The following is a 24,699-nucleotide window of genomic DNA, read 5'->3' on the forward strand; positions in this document are numbered from 1 at the left end:
GAACTCAAACCGGAAGCTGTGATAAAATTCACACATGTGTTGCAACAGATCAAAATGGCCTTTCATGCTTTAAGAGCCGGTACGCGACAGAAAGCGGCAATACAACAGGTATGTATGCTATTCATTTCCACATCAATGATGCAATATAGTTTTGAATATTAGCATCGCACGTTGTCAATTTGAATGCCAAAACACTTCGTTCAGAGTGCGAAAAATGACAAGGTTACCGAAATCAACGGAGCAAGTGTGGCAGAAGGTTAAAATTATCCAGTTATAAAACAACGGTTATCTGTTAATAATGAATGCAAACCTGGCTTAAAACAATGTGTAATACGTGTATCATACTGGCAATGATCCCCGGATGTGGTGTGAACTCTCACGTACACCTCTTTATTGATGGGAAATCTTTTTTGCTTCGAATTTAGGCACAGCAATGTTTCGGAAAAGGGGAGGGCCTTGTCAAATATATATATATAATGTTTTCACTACCATTTGTCAATGTTCCTTGGACTTTTTTTGACAGAAAATCTCTATTATTGAAATTCGATTGGATGATTATAATATTCAATCAGGTTGGGGAAAAACACCTTCGATATCGAGGTATAGTTTTGTTACTAAAAATAGCCAAAATCACTCTAAAGTTAACTTTTTGAAAATATCCGTCCAAGTCGCATATATTTAGTCTACTCCAACAATGTAAGTGGATAACATGGCGAGAAACTTATGACAGGCGCCGTGTAACCTCTAACTTCAATTCCCAAGGCAGATTTACACCGGCAGAACGATTTACCCAAAAACATCCAAAAACTACACAAAAACATCTGACAACATCAACACATTACATGAAATCGTCATTAGAAATTGATATGTATATATTACATATCAAATACAGCTATTGATACCTTCTTTTGTTGACTTATCGGTGAGTAGGGTTTTGACGGTGAGGGAGATAACTCTGTATTGTGATCTTGACCGATATCTACATAATAATTATGAGTAACTATATTTGTGCCAATTCATTGGCAATTCACCTATGTCATAATTGTTGTGACATATTATGTACTGAATAAACATGATATCAACTGGCCCATGGATATATATAGTTCTTTCCGCGTGGTCGGTTTTATTGTATGACTGTTTGTAAGAGTTATCTCCCTCGCCGTCAAAACCCTACTCACCGATAAGTCATTGAATGAAGCTACAATCAGCTGTATTTGATATTTAATATATACATATCAATTTCTAACATTGTTTCTATGTAATGTGTTGATGTTGTGAGATGTTTTTGGGTGTTTTTGGGTAGTTTCTGGGTTAATCGTTACACTGCACAGAATATGTCAAATTTTTAAAGTCAGGATTTTGATCATGTCAAGCAGCTAATCCACAAAAATAGCACTCAATGACAGACAATCACGATTATTTACATTTCCAGGCTTCATTCCGGTAACAACTCGGATTTAAAATAGCAGCCTGGTAAATGCAAAACTGCAATATAAAGTGCAAAAATAAACAAAAGCTATTTGCTTTGCGCTTTATATTTGCTCCGCTTGGTACACACATTCCGTATTTTTTACAACCAATACGGCCATGTTCGAAACAGGTTACGGGGAAGCGATGACCCGGTGCAGTAAAGTGTTTTGTGTAAAAGTAAAATTTGGTGTGAATTAGTGATTTGACTTTTTAAATGGGATATATAATACCTAAACTGTAAGTACACACCGTTGTCACCAAGTTTATTAGCTCACCTGGTCCGAAGGACCAAGGTGAGCTTATGCCATACTGTGGCGTCCGTCGTCCGCCGTCCGTCCGTCCATCAACAATTGACTTCTTCTTCATAACCAATGATCAGAATTTGATGAAATTTTGTCAGAAGCATCCCTATGGGGTGTGCACTCAAAATATTTGTAGTGGGGCTGACCACTTTGGAACCAAGCAAAGGATATCGCTCTTATTTGCCTGGTAGCATCACTATGGGGTGAGGATTCAAAATTGTACAAATGGTGGGGCTGACCCCCTGGGGGCCTGAGGGCGGGGCCAAAATGGGTCAATATACCTATATTTATATTAACGACTTCTTCTCTGAAACCAAGCAATGTATATCAGTCATATTTGCCTGGTAGCATCACTATGCGGTGGGAATTAAAAAATTGTACAAATTATGGGGCTGACCCCCTGGGGGCCTGAGGGGCGGGGCCAAATGTGGTCAATTGGGCTATATTGATATTTAATAAACGACTTCTTCTCTGAAACAGAGCAATGTATATTGCTTATATTTGCCTGGTACCATCACTATTGAGTGGGGATTCAAAATTGTACAAATGACTGGGCTAACCCCCAAGGGGCCTGAGGGGCGGGGCCAAATGTGGTCAATTGGGCTATATTGATATAAACGACTTCTTCTCTGAAACCGAGCAATGGATATTGCTCATATTTGCCTGGTAGCATCACTATGGGGTGGGGATTGAAAATTGTAAAAATGGTGTCTATTGGTGAGGCTGACCCCACGGGGGCCTGAGGGGCGGGGCCAAGAGGGGTCAATTTGGCTAAATTGATATGAACAACTTCTCCTCTGAAATCAAGCGATGGATATTGCTCGTATTTGACTGTGAGCATCTCTTTGGGGGTCAGGGTTTAAAATTGTACAAATGGTGGGGCCGACCTCCATGGCTGCTGAGGGGCGGGGCCATAAGGGGTCAATTTGGCTAAATTGATATGAACAATTTCTCCTCTGAAACCAAGCAATAGATATTGCTCATATTTGACTGAGCATCCCTTTGGGGCCAAGATTCAAAATTGTACAAATGATGGGGCCGACCTACCTGGGGCCTGAGGGGCGGGGTCAATTTGGCTAAATTGATATAAACAACTTCTCTGAAACTAAGCTAAGGATATCGTTCATATTTGCCTGGTACAACCACCTGGGTAGGGATTCAAAACTGTATACCGGGGGTATATAACAGAGCTGACCCCGGGGAGCTAAGAGGCAGGGCCAAAAGGGGTCATTTTGGCAGAATTGATATAAACAACTTCTTCTCTGAAACTAAGCAATGGATATCACTCACATTTGTATGGTAGCATGGTCATGGGGTGGGGATTCAAAATTGTACAAATTTTGGGGTTGACCCCCCTTCCACCCCCCCCCCCCCCCCCCCCGCCCCCACCCCCCCCCCGCCCCCAGGGGACTAAGGGGTGGGGTCAAAAAGGGTCAATTTGGCTAAATTGATATGAACAACATCTTCTTCTATGAAACAGCTCATATTTGACTGGTAGCATCCTTTTGGGTAGGGATTCAAAATTTTACAACGGAAGGAACTGACCCCTGGGTGCAGAGGGTACCCCGGGGTCAAAAGGGGTCAGTTGGTTTAAACAACTTCTTTTCTGAAACTAAGCAATGGATATCACTCACATTTGTGTGGTAGCATCTAGGATTGCGCCAAAAGTCAATTTCATTTCATGAATTATTGCATTTTTTGGCATAAAAACCTCATGTACCCATATAAAATGACTATGATATATTGACATAGCAATACCAGTGACAAATTATATACTTAGTCATCATTCTTGTTTCATATCTCATGAAATCCAGGTGAGCGATACAGACCCTCTGGGCCTCTTGTATATATATACTTATACAAATGTATGAATACCGATATTTTTAGCCCACCATCATCAGATGGTGGGCTATTCAAATCGCCCTGCGTCCGTGGTCCGTCGTCCGTCCGTCCGTCCCTCCGTCCGTCCGTAAACAATTCTTGTTATCGCTAATCCTCAGAAAGTACTGAAGGGATCTTTCTCAAATTTCATATGTGGGTTCCCCTTGGTGCCTAGTTATGCATATTGCATTTTGAGACCAATCGTAAAACAACATGGCCGACAGGCAGCCATCTTGGATTTTGACAATTGAAGTTTGTTATCGCTATTTCTGAGAAAGTACTCAAGGGATCTTTCTCAAATTTCATCTGTAGATTCCTTGGTGCCTAGTTATGCATATTGCATTTTGAGACCAATCGGAAAACAACATGGCCGACAGGCAGCCATCTTGGATTTTGACAATTAAAGTTTGTTATCGCTATTTCTGAGAAGGTACTGAAGGGATCTTTCTCAAATTTCATATGTAGGTTTCCCTTAGTGCTTAGTTATGCATATTGCATTTTGAGACCAATCGGAAAACAACATGGCCGACAGGCAGCCATCTTGGATTTTGACAATTGAAGTTTGTTATCACTATTTCTGAGAAAGTACTGAAGGGATCTTTCTCAGATTTCGTATGTAGATTCCCCTTGGTGCCTAGTTATGCATATTGCATTTTGAGACCAATTAGAAAACAACATGGCCGACAGGCAGCCATCTTGGATTTTGACAATTGAAGTTTGTTATCGCTATTTCTGAGAAAGTACTGAATGGATCTTTCTCAAATTTCATATGTTGGTTTCCCTTGGTGCCTAGTTATGCATATTGCATTTTGAGACCTATCAGAAAACAACATGGCCGACAGGCAGCCATCTTGGATTTTGACAATTGAAGTTTGTTATCGCTATTTCTCAGAAAGTGCTGAAGGGATCTTTCTCAAATTTCATATATAGGTTCCCCTTGGTGCCTAGTTATGCATATTACATTTTAAGACCTATCAGAAAACAACATGGCCGACAGGCAGCCATCTTAGATTTTGACAATTGAAGTTTGTTATCGCTATTTCTCAGAAAGTAATGAAGGGATCTTTCTCAAATTTCATATTGAGGTTCCCCTCGGTGCCTAGTTATGCATATTGCATTTTGAGACTAATCGTAAAACAACATGGCCGACAGGCAGCCATCTTAGATTTTGACAATTGAAACTTATTATCGCTATTTTTCAGAAAGTACTGAAGGGATCTTTCTCAAACATTTTTATAAGTTCCCCTTGGTCTGTAGTTCTGCATATTGCATCTTGGGACCAATAGGAAAACAACATGGCCGACAGGCAGCCATCTTGTATTTTGACAATTGAAGTTTGTTATCGCTATTTTACAGAAGGTACTGAAGGGATCTTTCTCAAATTTCATATGTAGGTTCCCCTTGGTCCCTGGTGTTGCATTTTGGGACCAATCCAAAAACAACAGACAGCCACTATTGCTAAATCTTAAATTTTATATATAGGTTCCCCTTGTTTGAAAAGTACTAGAGGGCTGTTTCTGAATTTACACAGATTAGTAAGACTTAGAGGAAGGGAAAAGTAGAGAAAAGATCAATCTGACATGGAACCTATAAAGATCATTCAATGGTGGGCGCCAAGATCCCTCTGGGATCTCTTGTTGTCTCTTTCTGCCCTAAAAAGGGGCGTCAGAACAAAAAAATAGTCAAGAGTCCTTTTGCTAGCCGAAGTAATATATATATATATACAGTGTACCGGTAGTCATGAAATATCACACAAATGTAAAAATAAAATTATTACATGTTGGAAAGTACCAAAAATTAATGATACTTCCAGAAGTGTAACATCAAGCTTCTAGGTAGACACAAGTTGGTGGTTTTTCCCAACCTGTGAATTGATAAGCAGAAAATATGCACCTCTACACAATACATTCAATATGACAATTAGATCCATTATAGTAGGTTTAATTTAATACTACTGGTATTTCAGCTAATCAAATGTCAGTTATGTCAAGCATCATCGGAGAGCCAACCAATGAGGACACCTCTACAAAGGGCCGGATATCTGGACTGCCGGATTCATCAACAGCAGGTGATTACTGAAAACTACCAAGTACTTTTCAAATCTACATTTCACAGAGATTAGGAAATGTTGCAGAATTATACTAGGTATAGATCATGATTATCAATGGCAATCTTTTTACTGTCTTTGAAAAACAGAATACAAAAAATAAGTATTGTGTAGAAAATGAACAAATAGAACTAGAAAATATAGTATCAGAAAGCTAAGGCTATAATGATTCAACCTGCTAACACTAAGACCTTTTATTAGGGAGACTTGATACACTTATTGAAAATTCTAAATCACATCTGGCTATCTATCATATATATGTTTCAGATGTCAAAGTTGACAAAGGGCCATACACAGAAAATATTCCAAGAAACTTTTTGATTAGAGATAAGAAAATCTAAGTGGTATCTTGAATGGATTATCATAAAGTGTAGATTTCAGTTCATTTCAATAAATCTAATATACATGTATCTATTACAGGTTAGACATATGTCAGGCCAACCACCAAACTTCTTCAAAAATGTTTGGAATGAAATAAAGGAAGGTTTACAAAAAGACCAAGAGATGAAGGTAAATTTAATTCCAAGTCTTAAATTTTTGTCATTTTACAGATCATTGTAATGATATATGCTTCACAGATTATTGGATACAAGCAGTAATTTTTTTATGTTTCACAGATTTTAGCAATAATGTTATATTTCACAGATTAAAGCAGTACACAGATTGTAGAGTGTTTTTATATTTCACAAATGACCACAATAATGTTGTTTACATATTACAGATAAATATTATAGTAATAATTTATAGATGAATATTACAGATAAATATTATAGCAATAATTTGAACTTGTTTTCTATTGGTTTTGTTCACAGAAAAACTTGAAAAAATTTCGAGAAGAAACAAAGAAATTAGAAGAATCTGATGCACTACAAAAGGCTAAGGAAAAATATGTAAGTATAAACACTTACATTTGTATGTTTTATAAAACATTTACATTTGTATGTTTAAACATTTACATTTGTAAGTATAAACATTTACATTTGTAAGTATGAAATTTAAAAATTACATTTGTAAATACAATGTATAAACATTTACCGTTGTAAGTATTTGTATATTTGTATGTATATCAACATTTACATTAAATTTTGTAGGTATAAGCGTTTATATGAATACCCCTTATTGTGCCCCATAATCACAGAGCAGAACCGCAGGGGGCGGGGTGCTAACAACAAACGTGTGAAATGATATAATTATGATATACGTTTGCTATCATTATTATATTTTATTGAATTAGTTTGATTTTTGTACTGTATTCTATACTATGTATTAATTACTTCCATAAAATTAACACTGCTTTAAAGATACAAAACTTATCCTATCAATGTCATTCCTGGACCCTGACCAGTCAAAATGGAACACTTCTCTAGACCAAACCCTCTCTAAACCACCGAATATCCATGAACCGTACATTATCTGTTTCGGGAAGTTCTACTGAACCATCATAAGTGATACATTTACCAACATTTGTGATCTATTTTCAGATGAATATCCAGAAAGAAACTGGTGAAGAGTTTGGAAAAAAGTTTGGTGAGGTCAAAGACAAATTGAGTGGTGTAAGTAATGAGATTAAGTTAATATCAGTCTACATTTATTTATGTGTGTTCATAAGTAAGTAATATAGAACAATCTTAGAAATACAAAATATATATAGAGGGTGATGCATGAGAGGCTCCGAACTCCATGTCTGGGCTATCTCAGAAATATATAGAGGGTGATGCATGAGAGGTTCCGAACACCATGTCTGGACTATCACAGAATATATATAGAGGGGAGAGGCTACAAACACCATGTCTGGACTATCACAGAGTATATATAGAGGGGAGAGGTTACAAACACCATGTCTGGACTATCTCAGTATATATATAGAGGGGAGAGGCTACAAACACCATGTCTGGACTATCTCAGTATATATATAGAGGGGAGAGGCTACAAACACCATGTCTGGACTATCACAGAGTATATATAGAGGGGAGAGGCTACAAACACCATGTCTGGACTATCTCAGTATATATATAGAGGGGAGAGGCTACAAACACCATGTCTGGACTATCTCAGAATATATATAGAGGGGAGAGGTTACAAACACCATGTCTGGACTATCTCAGTATATATATAGAGGGGAGAGGCTACAAACACCATGTCTGGACTATCACAGAATATATATAGAGGGGAGAGGCTTTGAACACCATGTCTGGACTATCTCAGTATATATATAGAGAGGAGAGGCTACAAACACCATGTCTGGGCTATCTCATAATATATATAGAGGGGAGAGGTTACAAACACCATGTCTGGACTATCACAGAATATATATAGAGGGGAGAGGCTTTGAACACCATGTCTGGACTATCTCAGTATATATATAGAGAGGAGAGGCTACAAACACCATGTCTGGGCTATCTCATAATATATATAGAGGGGAGAGGTTACAAACACCATGTCTGGACTATCACAGAATATATATAGAGGGGAGAGGCTTTGAACACCATGTCTGGACTATCTCAGAATATATATAGAGGGGAGAGGCTACAAACACCATGTCTGGGCTATCTCATAATATATATAGAGGGGAGAGGTTACAAACACCATGTCTGGACTATCACAGAATATATATATAGAGGGGTGAGGCTACAAACACCATGTCTGGACTATCACAGTATATATATAGAGGGGAGAGGTTACAAACACCATGTCTGGACTATCTCAGAATATATATAGAGGGGAGAGGCCACAAACACCATGTCCGGACTATCTCATAATATATATAGAGGGGAGAGGCTACAAACACCATGTCTGGACTATCTCAGTATATATATAGAGGGGAGAGGTTACAAACACCATGTCTGGACTATCTCAGTATATATATAGAGGGGAGAGGCTACAAACACCATGTCTGCACTATCTCAGTATATACATGTATATAGAGGGGAGAGGTTACAAACACCATGTCTGGACTATCACAGTATATATATAGAGGGGAGAGGCTACAAACACCATGTCTGGGCTATCTCAGTATATATATAGAGGGGTGAGGTTACAAACACCATGTCTGGGCTATCTCAGTATATATATATAGAGGGGTGAGGTTACAAACACCATGTCTGGACTATCTCAGTATATATATAGAGGGGAGAGGCTCCAAACACCTTGTCTGGGCTATCTCAGTATATATATAGAGGGGAGAGGTTACAAACACCATGTCTGGACTATCACAGTATATATATAGAGGGGTGAGGCTACAAACACCATGTCTGGGCTATCTCAGTATATATATAGAGGGGAGAGGTTACAAACACCATGTCTGGACTATCACAGAATATATATAGAGGGGAGAGGCTTTGAACACCATGTCTGGACTATCTCAGTATATATATAGAGAGGAGAGGCTACAAACACCATGTCTGGGCTATCTCATAATATATATAGAGGGGAGAGGTTACAAACACCATGTCTGGACTATCACAGAATATATATATAGAGGGGTGAGGCTACAAACACCATGTCTGGACTATCACAGTATATATATAGAGGGGAGAGGTTACAAACACCATGTCTGGACTATCTCAGAATATATATAGAGGGGAGAGGCCACAAACACCATGTCCGGACTATCTCATAATATATATAGAGGGGAGAGGCTACAAACACCATGTCTGCACTATCTCAGTATATACATGTATATAGAGGGGAGAGGTTACAAACACCATGTCTGGACTATCACAGTATATATATAGAGGGGTGAGGCTACAAACACCATGTCTGGGCTATCTCAGTATATATATAGAGGGGTGAGGTTACAAACACCATGTCTGGGCTATCTCAGTATATATATAGAGGGGTGAGGTTACAAACACCATGTCTGGGCTATCTCAGTATATATATATAGAGGGGTGAGGTTACAAACACCATGTCTGGACTATCTCAGTATATATATAGAGGGGAGAGGCTCCAAACACCTTGTCTGGGCTATCTCAGTATATATATAGAGGGGAGAGGTTACAAACACCATGTCTGGACTATCACAGTATATATATAGAGGGGTGAGGCTACAAACACCATGTCTGGGCTATCTCAGTATATATATAGAGGGGAGAGGTTACAAACACCATGTCTGGACTATCACAGTATATATATAGAGGGGAGAGGTTACAAACACCATGTCTGGACTATCTCATAATATATATAGAGGGGAGAGGCTACAAACACCATGTCTGGACTATCACAGTATATATATAGAGGGGTGAGGTTACAAACACCATGTCTGGACTATCTCATAATATATATAGAGGGGAGAGGTTACAAACACCATGTCTGGACTATCTCAGTATATATATAGAGGGGAGAGGTTACAAACACCATGTCTGGACTATCTCAGAATATATATAGAGGGGAGAGGCTACAAACACCATGTCTGGACTATCTCAGAATATATATAGAGGGGAGAGGCTGCAAACACCTTGTCTGGACTATCTCAGTATATATATAGAAGGTAGAGGCTCTGAACACCATGTCTGGACTATCTCAGTATATACATGTATATAGATGGGTGAGGCTACAAACATCATGTCTGGGCTGTCTGAAAGAGGCTCAAAACTCAATTTTAACATACAATTTTTAGTTAGATTTTTGTCTTTTGTTAACTTTCAGTTGATTTTTTCTTCATTTACTGTGAGTATATTCATAGTTATTTTTTATACCCATTTGCATAATATTCGTTATTTCAGACTTTGCATGAATTGTCTGAGCATGAAATGGCCAAAAAAGGGAAGGAATTCACGAAAGAAACATTCAAGTCTGCTGGTAACTTGGCGGAAACCGTGTCAAAAGGAGTTTCAAAAGGCGGACAACAATTAGGCCAGTCAAAACCTATACAAACCATATCAGAGGTAAGAAATGAAAAATAAAGTACAAAATAAGTAAAGTTGTGATGTTAAAGGATGATAATACAGTTAAACATTTAAGGAATTTCTGGTAATTTTACCTAAAAAAATGATAATTGATTTTGTTTAATGTAGCTTTGCTTAACAAATAACGGGAATTTAAGTATGTAAATAAGTGGTATTAAGTGGTTACCAAAGTGACTAAGTGCTTATCAGGTAAATTTGGTTACTTGTCATATTTCCTTTAAACTGTCAGATGAAACATTTGAAAATATGAATAAATATGCATTACAAATGATCAAATTGAGAATGAGAAAAAAAAATTCTTCCTGATTGTCAGTAAACATCATGTTTGAAAACAGGATACATTTACATGACTGTTTAATCTGATACAGGCTGTGAAAAACGAATTGAAAGACATAGATACAACTAGAGCACAATCCTACAAAAAACCAGGTAGGTTTACAAACAGGTGTCACCAGCCCAGAATATCATCAGGTCAGCCTAATACACACCATATCATATTACTCGCTGATATCATAGGGAAATGCTGGAATCTGATGTCATTTTGTTAAATTTGATAAAAAATGAATGTTTCTTTATATCGAGGCTAAAATGATGTTTAAACAATAGTATAATATCTATCAACAATAAAAGTGATTAGGGCTTTTCCAGTAAAACATCTACCCCACCCCAGGACTCCAGGTTTTGTTACAAGGGGTACCACCTATAGCATTTATTTTAACAAATTGATTAGCGGTAATAGGAAGGAAATCCAACCATGGATAGAAGTGATTTATTGTGGAATCCTGGGGTCAGGTACCAGGTAGACATTTAAATGGAATAGCCCTTAGGATATAAGAACTTTTTTTTATTCATTTACTGTTAACAACATCCTTCCACCATTGACTTCCATTGAAGGCTATGGACAGGTCAAAAAAAGGGGTTGGCAAACCTGCTACTTGTGTACACAAATTATCAAACCTTGAACTGAATTTTTACAAGCTTAAGACAAAATCTGTTTAATTTTTGGAGTTTTGATGTCCGAGAAGTTATTTTAAAAATTGATAAACTGCATTACTGAGAGAAATAGCGGGATCACAAAATGTGGACACGTTCTGGAGGAAAACCTTTGGTCCAGGATAAAATACATGTATCTCCATATCAAACATCAATGTATTGATTAACTTATCAAATAAAGGAATGTGATTCGGACTTCTAATTCATATTAGGCAGGTACTTGCACTGTGTGTGGTCATTTCATTTGATTTTTTCAGAGGTGCTTCGCATGCGAACTGAAGATTCTGTTAGCTTCACAAGGAAAGATGAAGTGGAGATAAATGAGTAAGATAGTTATTACGTCATTAATTCATGCTGCTCTGACTAAACTCCAGCTTGTCATCAATGATATTCAAAATCATGTATTTGTCACCAAAAACTATCCCTGCTTTAAATTTTACTTTTTTCTAAATTTTTTTTTTTTTTTTTAATACAATGTATTCATCTGTTATAAAAAAAAAATTTAAAAATCAATGTATTGTCTTTCATAAAAATAACGCTCTCATGTAATAAAGATAAGAATGTAACATAGTTTTGAGATTTTAGTTTAAACATTGACCTAATCACACAATGATGCTTTAATTGTGATAATGTACACTTCTTATTTTTGTCAAAATAAAAAATAAAAATGTTATGAATTGTTTCTAGAGAAGACACGGGGATGGTTCTACATAAAGACTCTAAATTCTATCAGAGTTGGACAAACTTTAAGGATAACAACCAGTATGTCAATAGTAAGTACACTGTGTTATATTTACATTTACACTGCAGCCCCACTATATAACTTTACCAAGCTCACTTGGAAGTTACGAGTCCATAACTTCCAAATCTTTATTATGACGTCATTAATATAGTGACGTCATAATTGTCACGTCGGCAATAACGAAAGATGGCTGTTGAAAAGGCTGTTCTGTCTTTGACGATAATAATTTGTTCATTCGTCGTTGGAGCAAAATTCCTGGATATAGTCTTTAAAAATCGTTGTCAAATGTAAATACAGTATAAGTATTGAACTGCTTTTAGTTGGAAGTTATGGGCTGATGAATACCAACTGGACAAAGGCAAATTCAACATGAAGCGCTAGCGCCCTTCATTAAATTTGCCTTTGTCCAGTTGGCATTAATCAGCCCATAACTTCCAACTGAAAGCAGTTCAATACTTAAATAAACTCACTGGAACTGAAAGAAATTGGTCAATTTCATAGATTGTTTCTCTACATAATAAAGCTGTTGGATCTATTAGTAGAGACAATAAATATCTCAGGAGGTAACTTTAAGTGACTTTCAACTCGAATGAAATTTGAATCATAAACCAGATCATTTGGAAACTTCCTTTATAGTCAATAGATACCATTGATACTTGTTCTGAAGAGTCAGATACACTTCTTAGCAAAGCTAATAATACTAAAAAGTTCAAAACCTGTCCCTGGTTACTGATAAGGGCTTCTCCTTGGTTACCACCTGCAGCATTCATGTATGTCCAATACTTAATATTGATAAAATAATCTTTCAAGCTTCTTTTGAACATAGATTTTTTTTTTTTTTTATGTTTTGATGTACATGTATATGTAATATGTTGCAGAAATGTTTGAGCTGAAAATGAAATACGACGAGAGTGATAATGTGATGGTACGAGTTACTCGGACATTTACAGACAAAGTTGGCAGTGTACTTGGTGAGTATTTACTGTAACGAGGCTTTATCACAAGAAAGTGAACCAGTTTGTAAATATGACATGTATTTTTTTATTTATTTTTTTTTACCTTACCTGGACCAAATTTGTCAGAAAGATCTTTGGGGTAAGGGAAACAGATTTTGCATTATTGACGATGTTGACCCCCCAAGGGGCCAGAGGAGCAGGGCCCAATAGGGGAAATAGAGAGAAATTCCTTTAAATTGCTACTTGTCATAAAGTTATGAATGGATTTGAACCCAATTCAGTCAGAAGCATCCTTGGGGAAAGGGGAACAAATTTTGCATGGATGGTGACTGACACCCACTAGTGGAGTCCCTAAGGGAATCCCGTGGGCTTTTTTTGAAGGAAGCTGGAGGTAATGATTTTATGAAAGCATATGATGTCCTTAATCAAAAAATGTTTGTTGTCATTCTGACTTCCGCGTCTAGTCGATTTAATGACGTCATCAATATGGCGGCCATAGCAACCAGATTTTTACAATAAAGGTCTGGTTTAGCAAATGAGTTTCAGACAGACATATCACAAAATACGTTTTATTAAAATATCAATTGGCGATTACATGATAGGAACTTAATTATTTGAGAGTTTTCGTCACCGGATGTGAATTCAATTAAGAAATGGACAAAATGGCGGCCATAGCAACCGATTTTTTAATCCCAATAATGACAAAAATGATACATTATGTGTTCATGCATACGGTTTTTTGCCGAAATATCTCCATAAATTGGTTGCTGTCAAATCAGGTTCAATGTAAATCCTGCAGTTTGTCATTTTTGTTAAAGTTTAGAATAAGTTAAAATGGCTGCCATAGCAACCAGCGGTACCAAAAGAACAACAAATACAAATACACAGATGTTTCGTAGAATTTGTTGATAAATGTCATATTGTGGCTTTGTGATGCAACTTATTTGAAATTATATAGCTTTCCTTCATAATTTACAAAAGTAGCAAAGATTCATATTTAGGGCAAAATGGCGTCAATTCCAAAAACAAATATTTAAAGCTAACAAAAAGGCATGACAAACACATTACCTCAATGTCCGTCTCTATTCACAACGTTATTTCTTCCATATCATTGTTTTCATACAACAAATGGCCCAATGGTGTGTTTTCACATGCCTCATCATCTGCTTCACACGCGCAAAGTTCTGTACAAACCAAATTGTTTGTTTTGCATTTGCACTTATTTGACGAGCATTGTGTTGTTTTGCACTTACAAAAAAATAAGTTCAAGCATTGCAGTTGGTGCAGGAGGTAGGGATGTCATGACTGGGACATATATATCGTGTTCCTCTTTCCATCCAAACAAAGTAGGAGATGGAAGCACGGGACAGGCAACGTCATCGTTGAACCAAATTATAGCCTGAAGCTGGGTTCGCAGGATTGACTGTTTGAGTGCTGCCCTTGTAGGCGGAAGCTTTTCAGCTTCAGCTTGCTTTTGTTTAAACATCCACCAGCGTAGATGACCAATATCCGTCAGGGATGTTTTCGGACAATATAGAGAGCATGTGAAATGTTCGATCTTCTTTTCCATGTCTTCTGTTAGTTCCAGTTGTCCAAGGTCTGCGAAAACACGCCTTATTGATTCGTCTGCAATTTGAAACACCTTCCAAAATGAGAGTTTACCTTTACCGGAAAACGTCCCAGTATTATCGGCTCCTGAAAACGCATGGAATCCAGGTAGGGCCTCTATTTCCAAAGACGAAAGACTGTGATATACTTGACCCAAATCTATTTCCCGTTGCCTATTTCCTGTTCCAGTGCAAAACTTGGTACATTTTGGAAGTCATGGGTACCTTCTCAGAAAAAGGATGAACACGTCGGTGTCGAGGGAGTGGATGGCTAGGGTAGATGTTCCTCTTTGAGTTGCGTCAAGAGCATGCAGGACGAGTTTTGTGTCCGCTTCTTCTTGAGTACTTGCCAAATGTTCAGCATCAAAAAAAGTTGACCTTACTTGATCTCTCCATGTACATACCAGGTGCAAGTTCCTTTCAGTTGCATACGCAAGTGATTGACAGGTATGTTGACAATTCATCCTTTGTAGATGAATGTGAAAGGAACTTTGCCATGGATATATTGGTGATATTGGTTTGGTCAGTCACGTGGTAAGCCACCGATTCCTTTTTACCGAGTCTTCTTTGTCTTGTGCCATCCTTCAGAGATTTCGTAACATCATACCTATCGAAAACCAGATGTACTTCGTTATATCTAAGTAGATATTTTCTTGAAATAACTTGTATGAAGTGCTCTGCTAGGTCACTGCAATCTTTTACCTAATGCGGTTTTCCATCGCTTGTACCTCCACCATACCATCTACAATCGCTGAGGCATTGTCTCCTGCGAATGGTTCGTCTGTGTTGTTAATGGCGCTATCAGTTGCTGTGTTTTCTAGGATGTTCATTAGCGGACTCTTCACTGAGCAATGCAATAAGTGACCGTCTGATGAAAATAAGGCCCTGGGAATCACAGACAATTCGTAGGTGGCAATGATGTCCTGAGCGTTCACCTCTGGTCGGGATCTTGCAGCAATTATAATCCGAGCGAACAATCCCCGATCTTCGCGGAGTTCTAATACGGTTTTATTTGCTGTAAATTCTCACTTTCTTGCAGCTTTCTTTCCATGTTTTGAGTTTGTTCTTTTTCAATACAGCCCATAAACCAACTTCGTTTGTCCTGATGCGTTCATTCAAAAATTGCTCATGCAGATGGTGTCCTTTCTCTGAAAGTGTCATCAAATCTGTCTTCACCCCTTCTGTCATAACCTCCTTGGTGACGATGTTGATGACATCTTCTCCTTCATAGGTAAACGGATTGGTAAATGTCCTCATGACTTCAGTGAGAGCCGCAACATTTTTTTCCTGTCTCGAAAGGCATGGTCAATTGTCCTGGTGATGACGAGTCTTGATAGCGTCTCGGTTTCCAGAGTCACTCGCATCGTTTACCAAATGTGTAAGCTGTGGGGAAACGAGAAAGAACCTTGACCGAGCTGTATCATTCAGTGTTATACCAACGATGCCACCGGAAACATTCATCCATCTGTTAATATACTGGTCTGGTCTAAAATGCTATTTGCCTGATAACTGACACTGTAAAATTCAATTGAACTTGAAGAGGAGCGTATTATGCATTTAGAAAATATTGTTTTTGAATCAAAATGGAATAAAAACAAGAATTACGCGTAATCATATGTCTCGCCTTTCCCGCTTTGTTAATATTTTTCTCCAAATCATGGATAGGTGTTCAGTATGATGGTATCAGTAGCCTTACCAAGTTTCAAATCAATCGGATTGCAATAACACTGTTTAAAGTGGACTTTAACGCAAATTCTCAAAATTCACTGTTTTTCCCAAAAAATAGGTGAACCTGATAATAAATCACTTCCGAATCTTGCATAGGTGTTTAGTAGGTTAGTATCAGTCACCTCACCAAGTTTCAATTCAATCGGATAACATTAACACTGTCAAAAGTGGACTTTAACGTAAATGTTGACGCCGCCTTCGCCGTCGGAAAAGCAACACCTTAGTCTCGCCTACCTCGACTATCGTCGAAGGCGAGACAAAAACAACCATTGTTTCATGGATTTCAAAGCAAATATAGCGATTAAGGCTGTATGCAGCATTGATTAGACCCGTTTATTAATTAACCTTTTTGTCCGGTGATTTTAACAATTTAATGAAAAAAATCATCAATATAAGAACATTCATAATATATACCTGATGAAGAGGGAATCGCTTTGTTCCACATTTTTGACAGAAGATGCATACATCTTTATCATATGGTCTTGTGAAACTTTTGTCGAGATCATTGTCCTCATCAAACACCACTCCTTGTCTTTTAGAAATGTCTTTTTTATATCGTTCTTTCGCTCTGTTGATTAGTGTTTTATTCACAGTGTTCTGATAGCACGAACGATGCCATGTTGCGTTGTTATCACATAGAGAATATGGAGTTTCTGATGACAGCCTGGAATAAACTTCGGGGTATATACAATCAGAGTATCCAGCTCTTTCTCTGATAACATCCAAAACTTTCTCGTGGTTTTTTGGTGCTTCTATCAAGGGCTCTTCTGTATCACTTTGACATATTATGCAAGATGTATAGTCAACTAATCGTTGCTGTTTAGAAATGACCAGATTGTCTTCAAATAGTCGTCTTTTTGACTAAAACAAAAAAAAATATTTAAAAAAAAAACCGTTATCATACGTTTTTATACTACGTTAATTACAAATGAATATACAGCTACAATCCCGATAATTTCTTTAAAACATTTAAAGAAATCCGGAATTTTATCATCTCTGACCATAATTGCTTTAATTTTACAATATCCCGGAAAATTTATTATGTGGCGCAAAGCGACATTGTAACATATGTATATTCTGTAAATGAAGTAAAATAATGCTTTTATGTAAAATAAATATGTAAACTACATCCATACAGACTTAATTTACTGAATTTATTCACAATCATATGATATTTGAGGACGTATAAAATCAAGATAGTGAGTAAACACACGGTAACATTATGGGACTGTTTCAAGTGTTATAAGCTGTATTTAATACGAATTTTTAGAAGAAAACATCAAAAATGCATTACCATTGTGTCTGCTGAGATGATCAAACTGAAGAATAGAAGTAGAAAAAGCATTCCTGGTCTGGATTTTCATATTTTCCCCGCTGAAAAACTTTGACTGGAAGTTATACTAATAAAATTTCTCGGTTGAAAAACGGTACCCGCAGTTCCGGAATTTTAATCGAAATGATTTTGTCCTTTTGATTTATTACCAATTTATATCGACAAACTCTATTTAATATGTGACATATTGATATAAATAAATAATAGATCTTTTCCTGTCCACATTTTATTGATTTAACTTGTGAATACGCCGTTTGTTTCATATTTAATCGTGCGTTTTTACAGAAATTTTAGTCCTTAAAATGTTAAAATAACCATAAACTTACACAAATAAATTTTTTTAAAGAGCAAAATATATTTTACAGTGTGCAAATACATATTTATTAACATTAATTCGTATTTAATGTTTGTTACAACAATCAAACTAATGATATAACCCAGAAAAATAGGCGAGTTTATACATGGACAGAACATTTTGACCGCCATTTTGATGACGTCATAAAAACGATAAGACGCGCATGCGCGACTGACAACAAACATTTTTTTGAAGTATACTATTTATACTATCAATTTATCATGGTCTCTTGCTTCCTTCATGAAGTGCCCACGGGAGTAAAATTTCTGCCCTTGGGGACTCCACTACACCCTAAGGGACTTAGTTTCTTTAAACACAATCATGTTGTAAAAACAATCCCTGGGGTCTTTTCACACCCCTAGGGAGTCTGGACTTCATTTCTGGGTAATATCTTTAAGTTAGGTCCCCAAGCCAAGCGATAACCATATAAAGCATTGTTCGACATCAATAAATGAAGCTATTAACAAATTGAACATGAACATTATTTTGATGTTTGGTCAAATCCAACCAGGTGAGCTATTACAATCTCTCTTGTTTTAAGATATACCATATAGCATTACACTCCATGAATTATTCCTTCAAAAAATTGTGTTATTCTGTGAAAGTGTGCTTTCAGTTTAACTAAATTACTGAAAAGTCATGATATTGCAAAAATGTTCAATCTTGAGGATTTGTAGATCATCAGCAACTATATCGACAACTGATAGACTATAAAAGCATTACTGTAAGAATAAAAAATACAATACACAATATTTTTATGATATTTAATGAATTTCTAAAAAAAAAAAAATTGCAATGTGTATTGGAACATTTGTATGCCAGTTTACAACAAGTTACCAGTCTGAAGAGAGACATGAAAGTTACCCTGGACAAAATCTACAGCTGAGCTTAGTTTCTTCTGTGCTGTTTTTAGGTTTTCAGTTTGTTCATTATAACCAATGTGTTGTCGTTTCAGGTGGTATGTTTACAACAACAGAAATGTCCGAAGTTTTAACAGAAATCTGTAAAATAGATCCAACGTTTGATAAAGAAAACTTCATCAAAATGTGCCAGTTAGATTTCATTCCAAACATATTAGAAGTAAGTAAATATTTCTCCTTGCTAATGTCTCCCTTGACAATGCCTCAATTTTTGGCGTTTGTTGAATGTTTACCCCTGTGTGGAAGGCCTTGGGTTCTGTCCCCTGGCCGAGACATACCAGAGTCTATAAAAAACCAAGTTGCTACTTCTGCTCAATAAAGTCAGCCTCAGTACCGTGTTATCACAAGGAGACAAACAATAACGTACCACAGCCTCCCACAACACACATTCACTACAAACAAGAACGTACCATAGCCTCCCACAACACACATTCACTACAAACAAGAACATATCACAGCCTCCCAAAACACACATTAACTACAAACAAGGACGTACCACAGCCTCCCAAAACACACATTCACTACAAACAAGGACATACCACAGCCTCCCAAAACACACATTTACTACAAACAAGGACATACCACAGCCTCCCAAAACACACATTCACTACAAACAAGGACATACCACAGCCTCCCAAAACACACATTCACTACAAACAAAAACATACCACAGCCTCCCAAAACACACATTCACTACAAACAAGGACATACCACAGCCTCCCAAAACACACATTCACTACAAACAAGGACATACCACAGCCTCCCAAAACACACATTAACTACAAACAAGGACATACCACAGCCTCCCAAAACACACATTAACTACAAACAAGGACGTACCACAGCCTCCCAAAACACACATTCACTACAAACAAGAACATACCACAGCCTCCCAAAACACACATTCACTACAAACAAGGACATACCACAGCCTCCCAAAACACACATTCACTACAAACAAGGACATACCACAGCCTCCCAAAACACACATTCACTACAAACAAGGACATACCACAGCCTCCCAAAACACACATTCACTACAAACAAGAACATACCACAGCCTCCCAAAACACACATTCACTACAAACAAGAACATACCACAGCCTCCCAAAACACACATTAACTACAAACAAGAACATACCACAGCCTCCCAAAACACACATTAACTACAAACAAGAACATACCACAGCCTCCCAAAACACACATTCACTACAAACAAGAACGTATCACAGCCTCCCACAACACACATTCACCACACACATGACTCTTGCACGCATGGAAGACTGACCTTAAATGACCTCAGCTGTCAGTAGGACGTTAAACTATTCAGAACCAAACCAAACATTATATTGTAGTGACTGGAGTTACCTCCCATTGTGGTCGATTTAAGAGTGGTTTTTAAATGAATAGGTAACATGATTGTAAGGGCTATTCCAGTAGATTATCTACCCAACAAACTCCAGATGTGTGAAACAGGAACCGCCAAATATTAATTTTACTGGAATAAATTTAAGTCACTAATATTGACTATTGATAGTTTATTATGATAAAAGTTGATGTCTGTTAACTTGAAAATGTGCAGTTGTCAGTCTATTAAAACTATGCATATGTAACAAAGTTCATCCTAGGAGAGGATAACAGTCTGTTTTACCGTAATTCACTTCCGGTTGAATGATTTCTCTACAACTGCTGTAGGCCTATAATATTCATATTTTTGGCTATCTTTTTGATGCTGAATTCAAATTTCTTTCAGGCAACCCTCAGTGGTAATCTTGAAATCTTAAAGGATTGGTGTTTTGAAGGGGTAAGTTCAATGATAAAGTCAAGAAAAATGCTAATGTTATTAACAAGTATGAATTTGTGTATAAATCACCAACCAGTTTTTAAAAATTGGGCCACCGTTACTATAAATAAAGTTTTGGTGTCTATGCCCTACAGACTATATTTTATCTCTGATTGCTATGATGTTACATTAAAAGTTAGATCCTTGTTACATTAAAAGTTAGATCCTTGTTACATTAAAAGTTAGATCCTTGTTACATTAAAAGTTAGATCCTAAGGTGTGGAGGTTTGTATCAGATGTCCTGTTTAACTTGGATATTAAATTACACAGACTATAATCCACATTCCTTGCACGATGATCATATGTCTATGTGACCCCATAAAATCAAATTTACATAAAAAGATTTGTATATTTGTGATCACCTGCTGAAATCTCTATTATCTAGCTGTATGTATGTATTGATGTTCAGTCTGTCCTCGATTAATCATACGCTGTATTACTTGTATCATTTTTGCAGGCTTTCAACACTTTAGCACATACAACTAAACAGAGACAGACAGTCGGTCTTAAGTTAGATCACAAAGTACTCGACATCAATAATATTGAGGTATAAATTTGTGATAATCAGATTCCAAGAGCTATGTTTACTATGGAGAATTGTTCAATTCATTTGTATCACATTGAAAGTTTTTATTGTCAATCAAATCATTTGACTTACCAATATCTAGTATCTTAATATACACTGTTTATACATACTGTATAATTTTCAAATCATCGTAATAAATATGAATTTTTACTTGTCAATACTGCTAAACTGAGAAGATGTTGTTTTTTTTTCCCCAAGAACAGCTTATAAATTGCAGTATATCATAAACATATTACATTTTTACCAATGAAATATTGAAAATTATTCATTCTATAACAGTGATATTTTTCACTTTTTCTGATATGACCAATCAGAACACTGCTTACGAATGACAATGGGGAAAATTAAGATTTAAAGTTTATGTCTTTAATTTCGAAACACATCAACATGTTAACATCCAGTTTGTGTTTTAAAGATTGTTGCTGCAAAGATGATGGAACAGGGCCCAGTGTTGATAATTTCCTTCCGTTCACAAGAAATTCGGGTCATCCGAGACATGAAGGGAAAAATTGTAGAAGGAGATCTAGTGAGTAGTTTTGGTTGAATTATCCACTATATACAGAAAACACAAAACGATCTTCAAGAATTTGTTCAATACTGTAAAAGCAATAATTTAAAACAAATTCTTTTCTTTTGCTTTGATAAATAAATAATTCTTTGATAAAAGTCTGTATATCTACTTCCTGTCGACTCTGTTTCAGGACACCGTTAGCCGGATCACGTACGTGTGGGCGCTGTGTAGGGACCAAGAGGAGTACAACCCCAGGGCTGCATGGAAACTGCTGGATGTCTCCGAACAAATCGGGGAAATGTGGCTCTGAAAGCATTTCTAGTCATTGTTTAGGAGGACCTCTGATCACTCAACAGACAGCAGGAGTCATGGGTACCAAACATCACAACAAATATCCCAGTATACAGAAGTCATTTACGACATCAGAAGTTGGTGACACAGAACACCTGACATTATCCACGACAGAGACTTCGGAAATAATCACATTATGATGAATGTCTGTTGCTGATCTTGCCTGTGGTGTTTCCAGTCTTCTGTACCGATTAAACGCTGAGTTTAGTTTTGGGAGATGTTTTTCCACCCACAGTTTTAAAGATTAGACTACCTTACAGTTCTCCGGTAATGGTTTACGATGGCATGTTTCCAGCCGATACTGACCGATATTTCTCAGCTATAGGTAGTTCAAAGGAAACATTTCAGTCCGGAAAAATAAAATTGTACAGCAGCGAACAACAAAAATAAAATGAAGGCAACTTATTTTGTTCAAATACAAAATTCGTAAGTATTTATAGCTAATGTAATTTACACAATACAAAACAATTGTAATTGTTAATATCATCAAGGGACATAACTCTGTTTAGACTAGTCATTTGATCAAATCCCAGCATTTCCTAATCATGATGCCTTTGCCTGGGAATGAAGATGTCCAGATTAATATTTATATTTTGGATTTCAGTTTGTGTTAATTTTAAAACTACAGCAACAAATTAAACAGTATGCTCAAACGAAAGTCATTTTTAATATTGAGTTAATTCTACATAATATTGACACATGTGGATTATCCTACCTCATTTTAACTATGTTTGCCGATTTTCTTTGGTACAATATGAAGTTATGAAGAGTTATAATTGATGGTGTTTCAGAGCTGATCAAAACAGTCGTTACAAGTTTTCAAAAGGGAAAGTTAAACAGTAGGAAATGCTACTAAAGATAATACACGACCATTAATAGTACATGTACTGTGATACTATTTTAAAATATTTCTTACCAGGTATGATTTAAAAAACAGCTGTTATACGTATGTTCAGTATGTACTACAGAATGAAAACTATTTATGTTAAGGAGAAATAACAGTGTGTTCATTATGTAGTTTGGATAAAAATATTGATGATTTTAAATGTTGGCCTGAAAGAAAATAAAATATCTTTTACATTCTGTAGGTGTTTGATTATATGTAATATAGAAATGAGAATGCTTATCTATAGTTATTGACTCATTAGCATGTCATGAAGATAGTTCTGGTGAGATAGGACTCGGTGTTTAACCATAAGTCTATAATCATTGACTAGATAGCATAACATGAAGATCGTTGTTCTGGTCAGAATAGACTCAAGTGTTTAACCCAAAGTCTTGGATATTTGTCCAATGTACATGTAATCAACAAACCCCCATAATAATTATCCCTTTGGCGACCACCAGGGATATTATTAGTATACGTCACTTATTTTCAGTGGTGGGGCAGAATTCAGATCAGATAAGATAGATTACTTTACCAGTGCAGGACCTTTAGATCCTCTATATCGGACTCCAAAATATGATTATTACAAAAAAATAAAATCAATCCATTGTGACAACAGTTCCAATTCCTATATAATTTCACATTAGTTTCTGATTTTTTCAATGATTATCTCGTCTGTTATCTAGTCTGTTTTTGAAAGAATTTGTTGTTTGTGCTAAGACAACATGTTCTGGGAGATCGTTCCATATTCTAACAACGCGCAGACCAAAAAAGTGTTTCCTTATATCTAGCCAAGGATGCTGCGGAGATAACTTTTTATCATGTCCTCTTGTTCCGCGTCTTTGAACCTCGTCGCTACAGAGCTTGAGAAAGTCTGCAGCTTTGATATCGCTAATATTGCTAGTCAATTTGTACACTTCTATCACATTTGCCCGTCATCTGTCTGAAAGCGAGTGTATGTAATTTGAGCCTTTTCAGTCTATCGGAATAGGACATGTCCCTAAAGTCCCCAAAATGACAACTCAGTCGTACCACCATTTTCACCATCCCTAAACACCAATTTTCATTGAAATCGAATAATATTTAAATTTCGACAAATTTGTGCCTAGAAATTATATAAATGACAACCATTTTGCTAAAATGTGAAAGTGAGGTTACAAGAGTGACCGGTGTCCCAGCAAAATCTGACAATATCTGAAGAAGAATGTTTTCTCGTAGTTA

The 24,699-nt window shown here is 36.7% G+C and overlaps 1 protein-coding gene across 1 annotated transcript; it reads left to right on the forward strand.

Moving 5' to 3' along the window:
• Window position 1: 1 nt before the first annotated feature.
• LOC117333855 (mitochondrial import inner membrane translocase subunit TIM44-like) lies at window positions 2–23,675 on the forward strand. Its single transcript, XM_033893271.1, has 15 exons — window positions 2–108; window positions 5,620–5,721; window positions 6,181–6,270; window positions 6,573–6,650; window positions 7,242–7,313; window positions 10,485–10,646; window positions 11,036–11,096; window positions 11,918–11,984; window positions 12,348–12,433; window positions 13,281–13,373; window positions 19,337–19,461; window positions 21,055–21,105; window positions 21,602–21,691; window positions 22,146–22,256; window positions 22,432–23,675. The coding sequence occupies exons 1-15, from the start codon at window positions 55–57 to the stop codon at window positions 22,549–22,551; spliced, it is 1,362 nt and encodes a 453-aa protein (XP_033749162.1). The 5' UTR covers window positions 2–54; the 3' UTR covers window positions 22,552–23,675.
• Window positions 23,676–24,699: the final 1,024 nt, after the last annotated feature.

This window comes from Pecten maximus, chromosome 9 (genome assembly GCF_902652985.1).
Source record: "Pecten maximus chromosome 9, xPecMax1.1, whole genome shotgun sequence".
NCBI lineage: Eukaryota > Metazoa > Mollusca > Bivalvia > Pectinida > Pectinidae > Pecten > Pecten maximus.

Coding starts and splice junctions, on each gene's coding strand:
- LOC117333855 (XM_033893271.1), top strand. CDS start 55: ATGGCCTTTCATGCTTTAAGAGCCGGTACGCGACAGAAAGCGGCAATA. Junction 6,651..7,241: donor AAAAGGCTAAGGAAAAATAT/GTAAGTATAAAC, acceptor ATCTATTTTCAG/ATGAATATCCAGAAAGAAAC. Junction 21,692..22,145: donor TCGACATCAATAATATTGAG/GTATAAATTTGT, acceptor TGTGTTTTAAAG/ATTGTTGCTGCAAAGATGAT.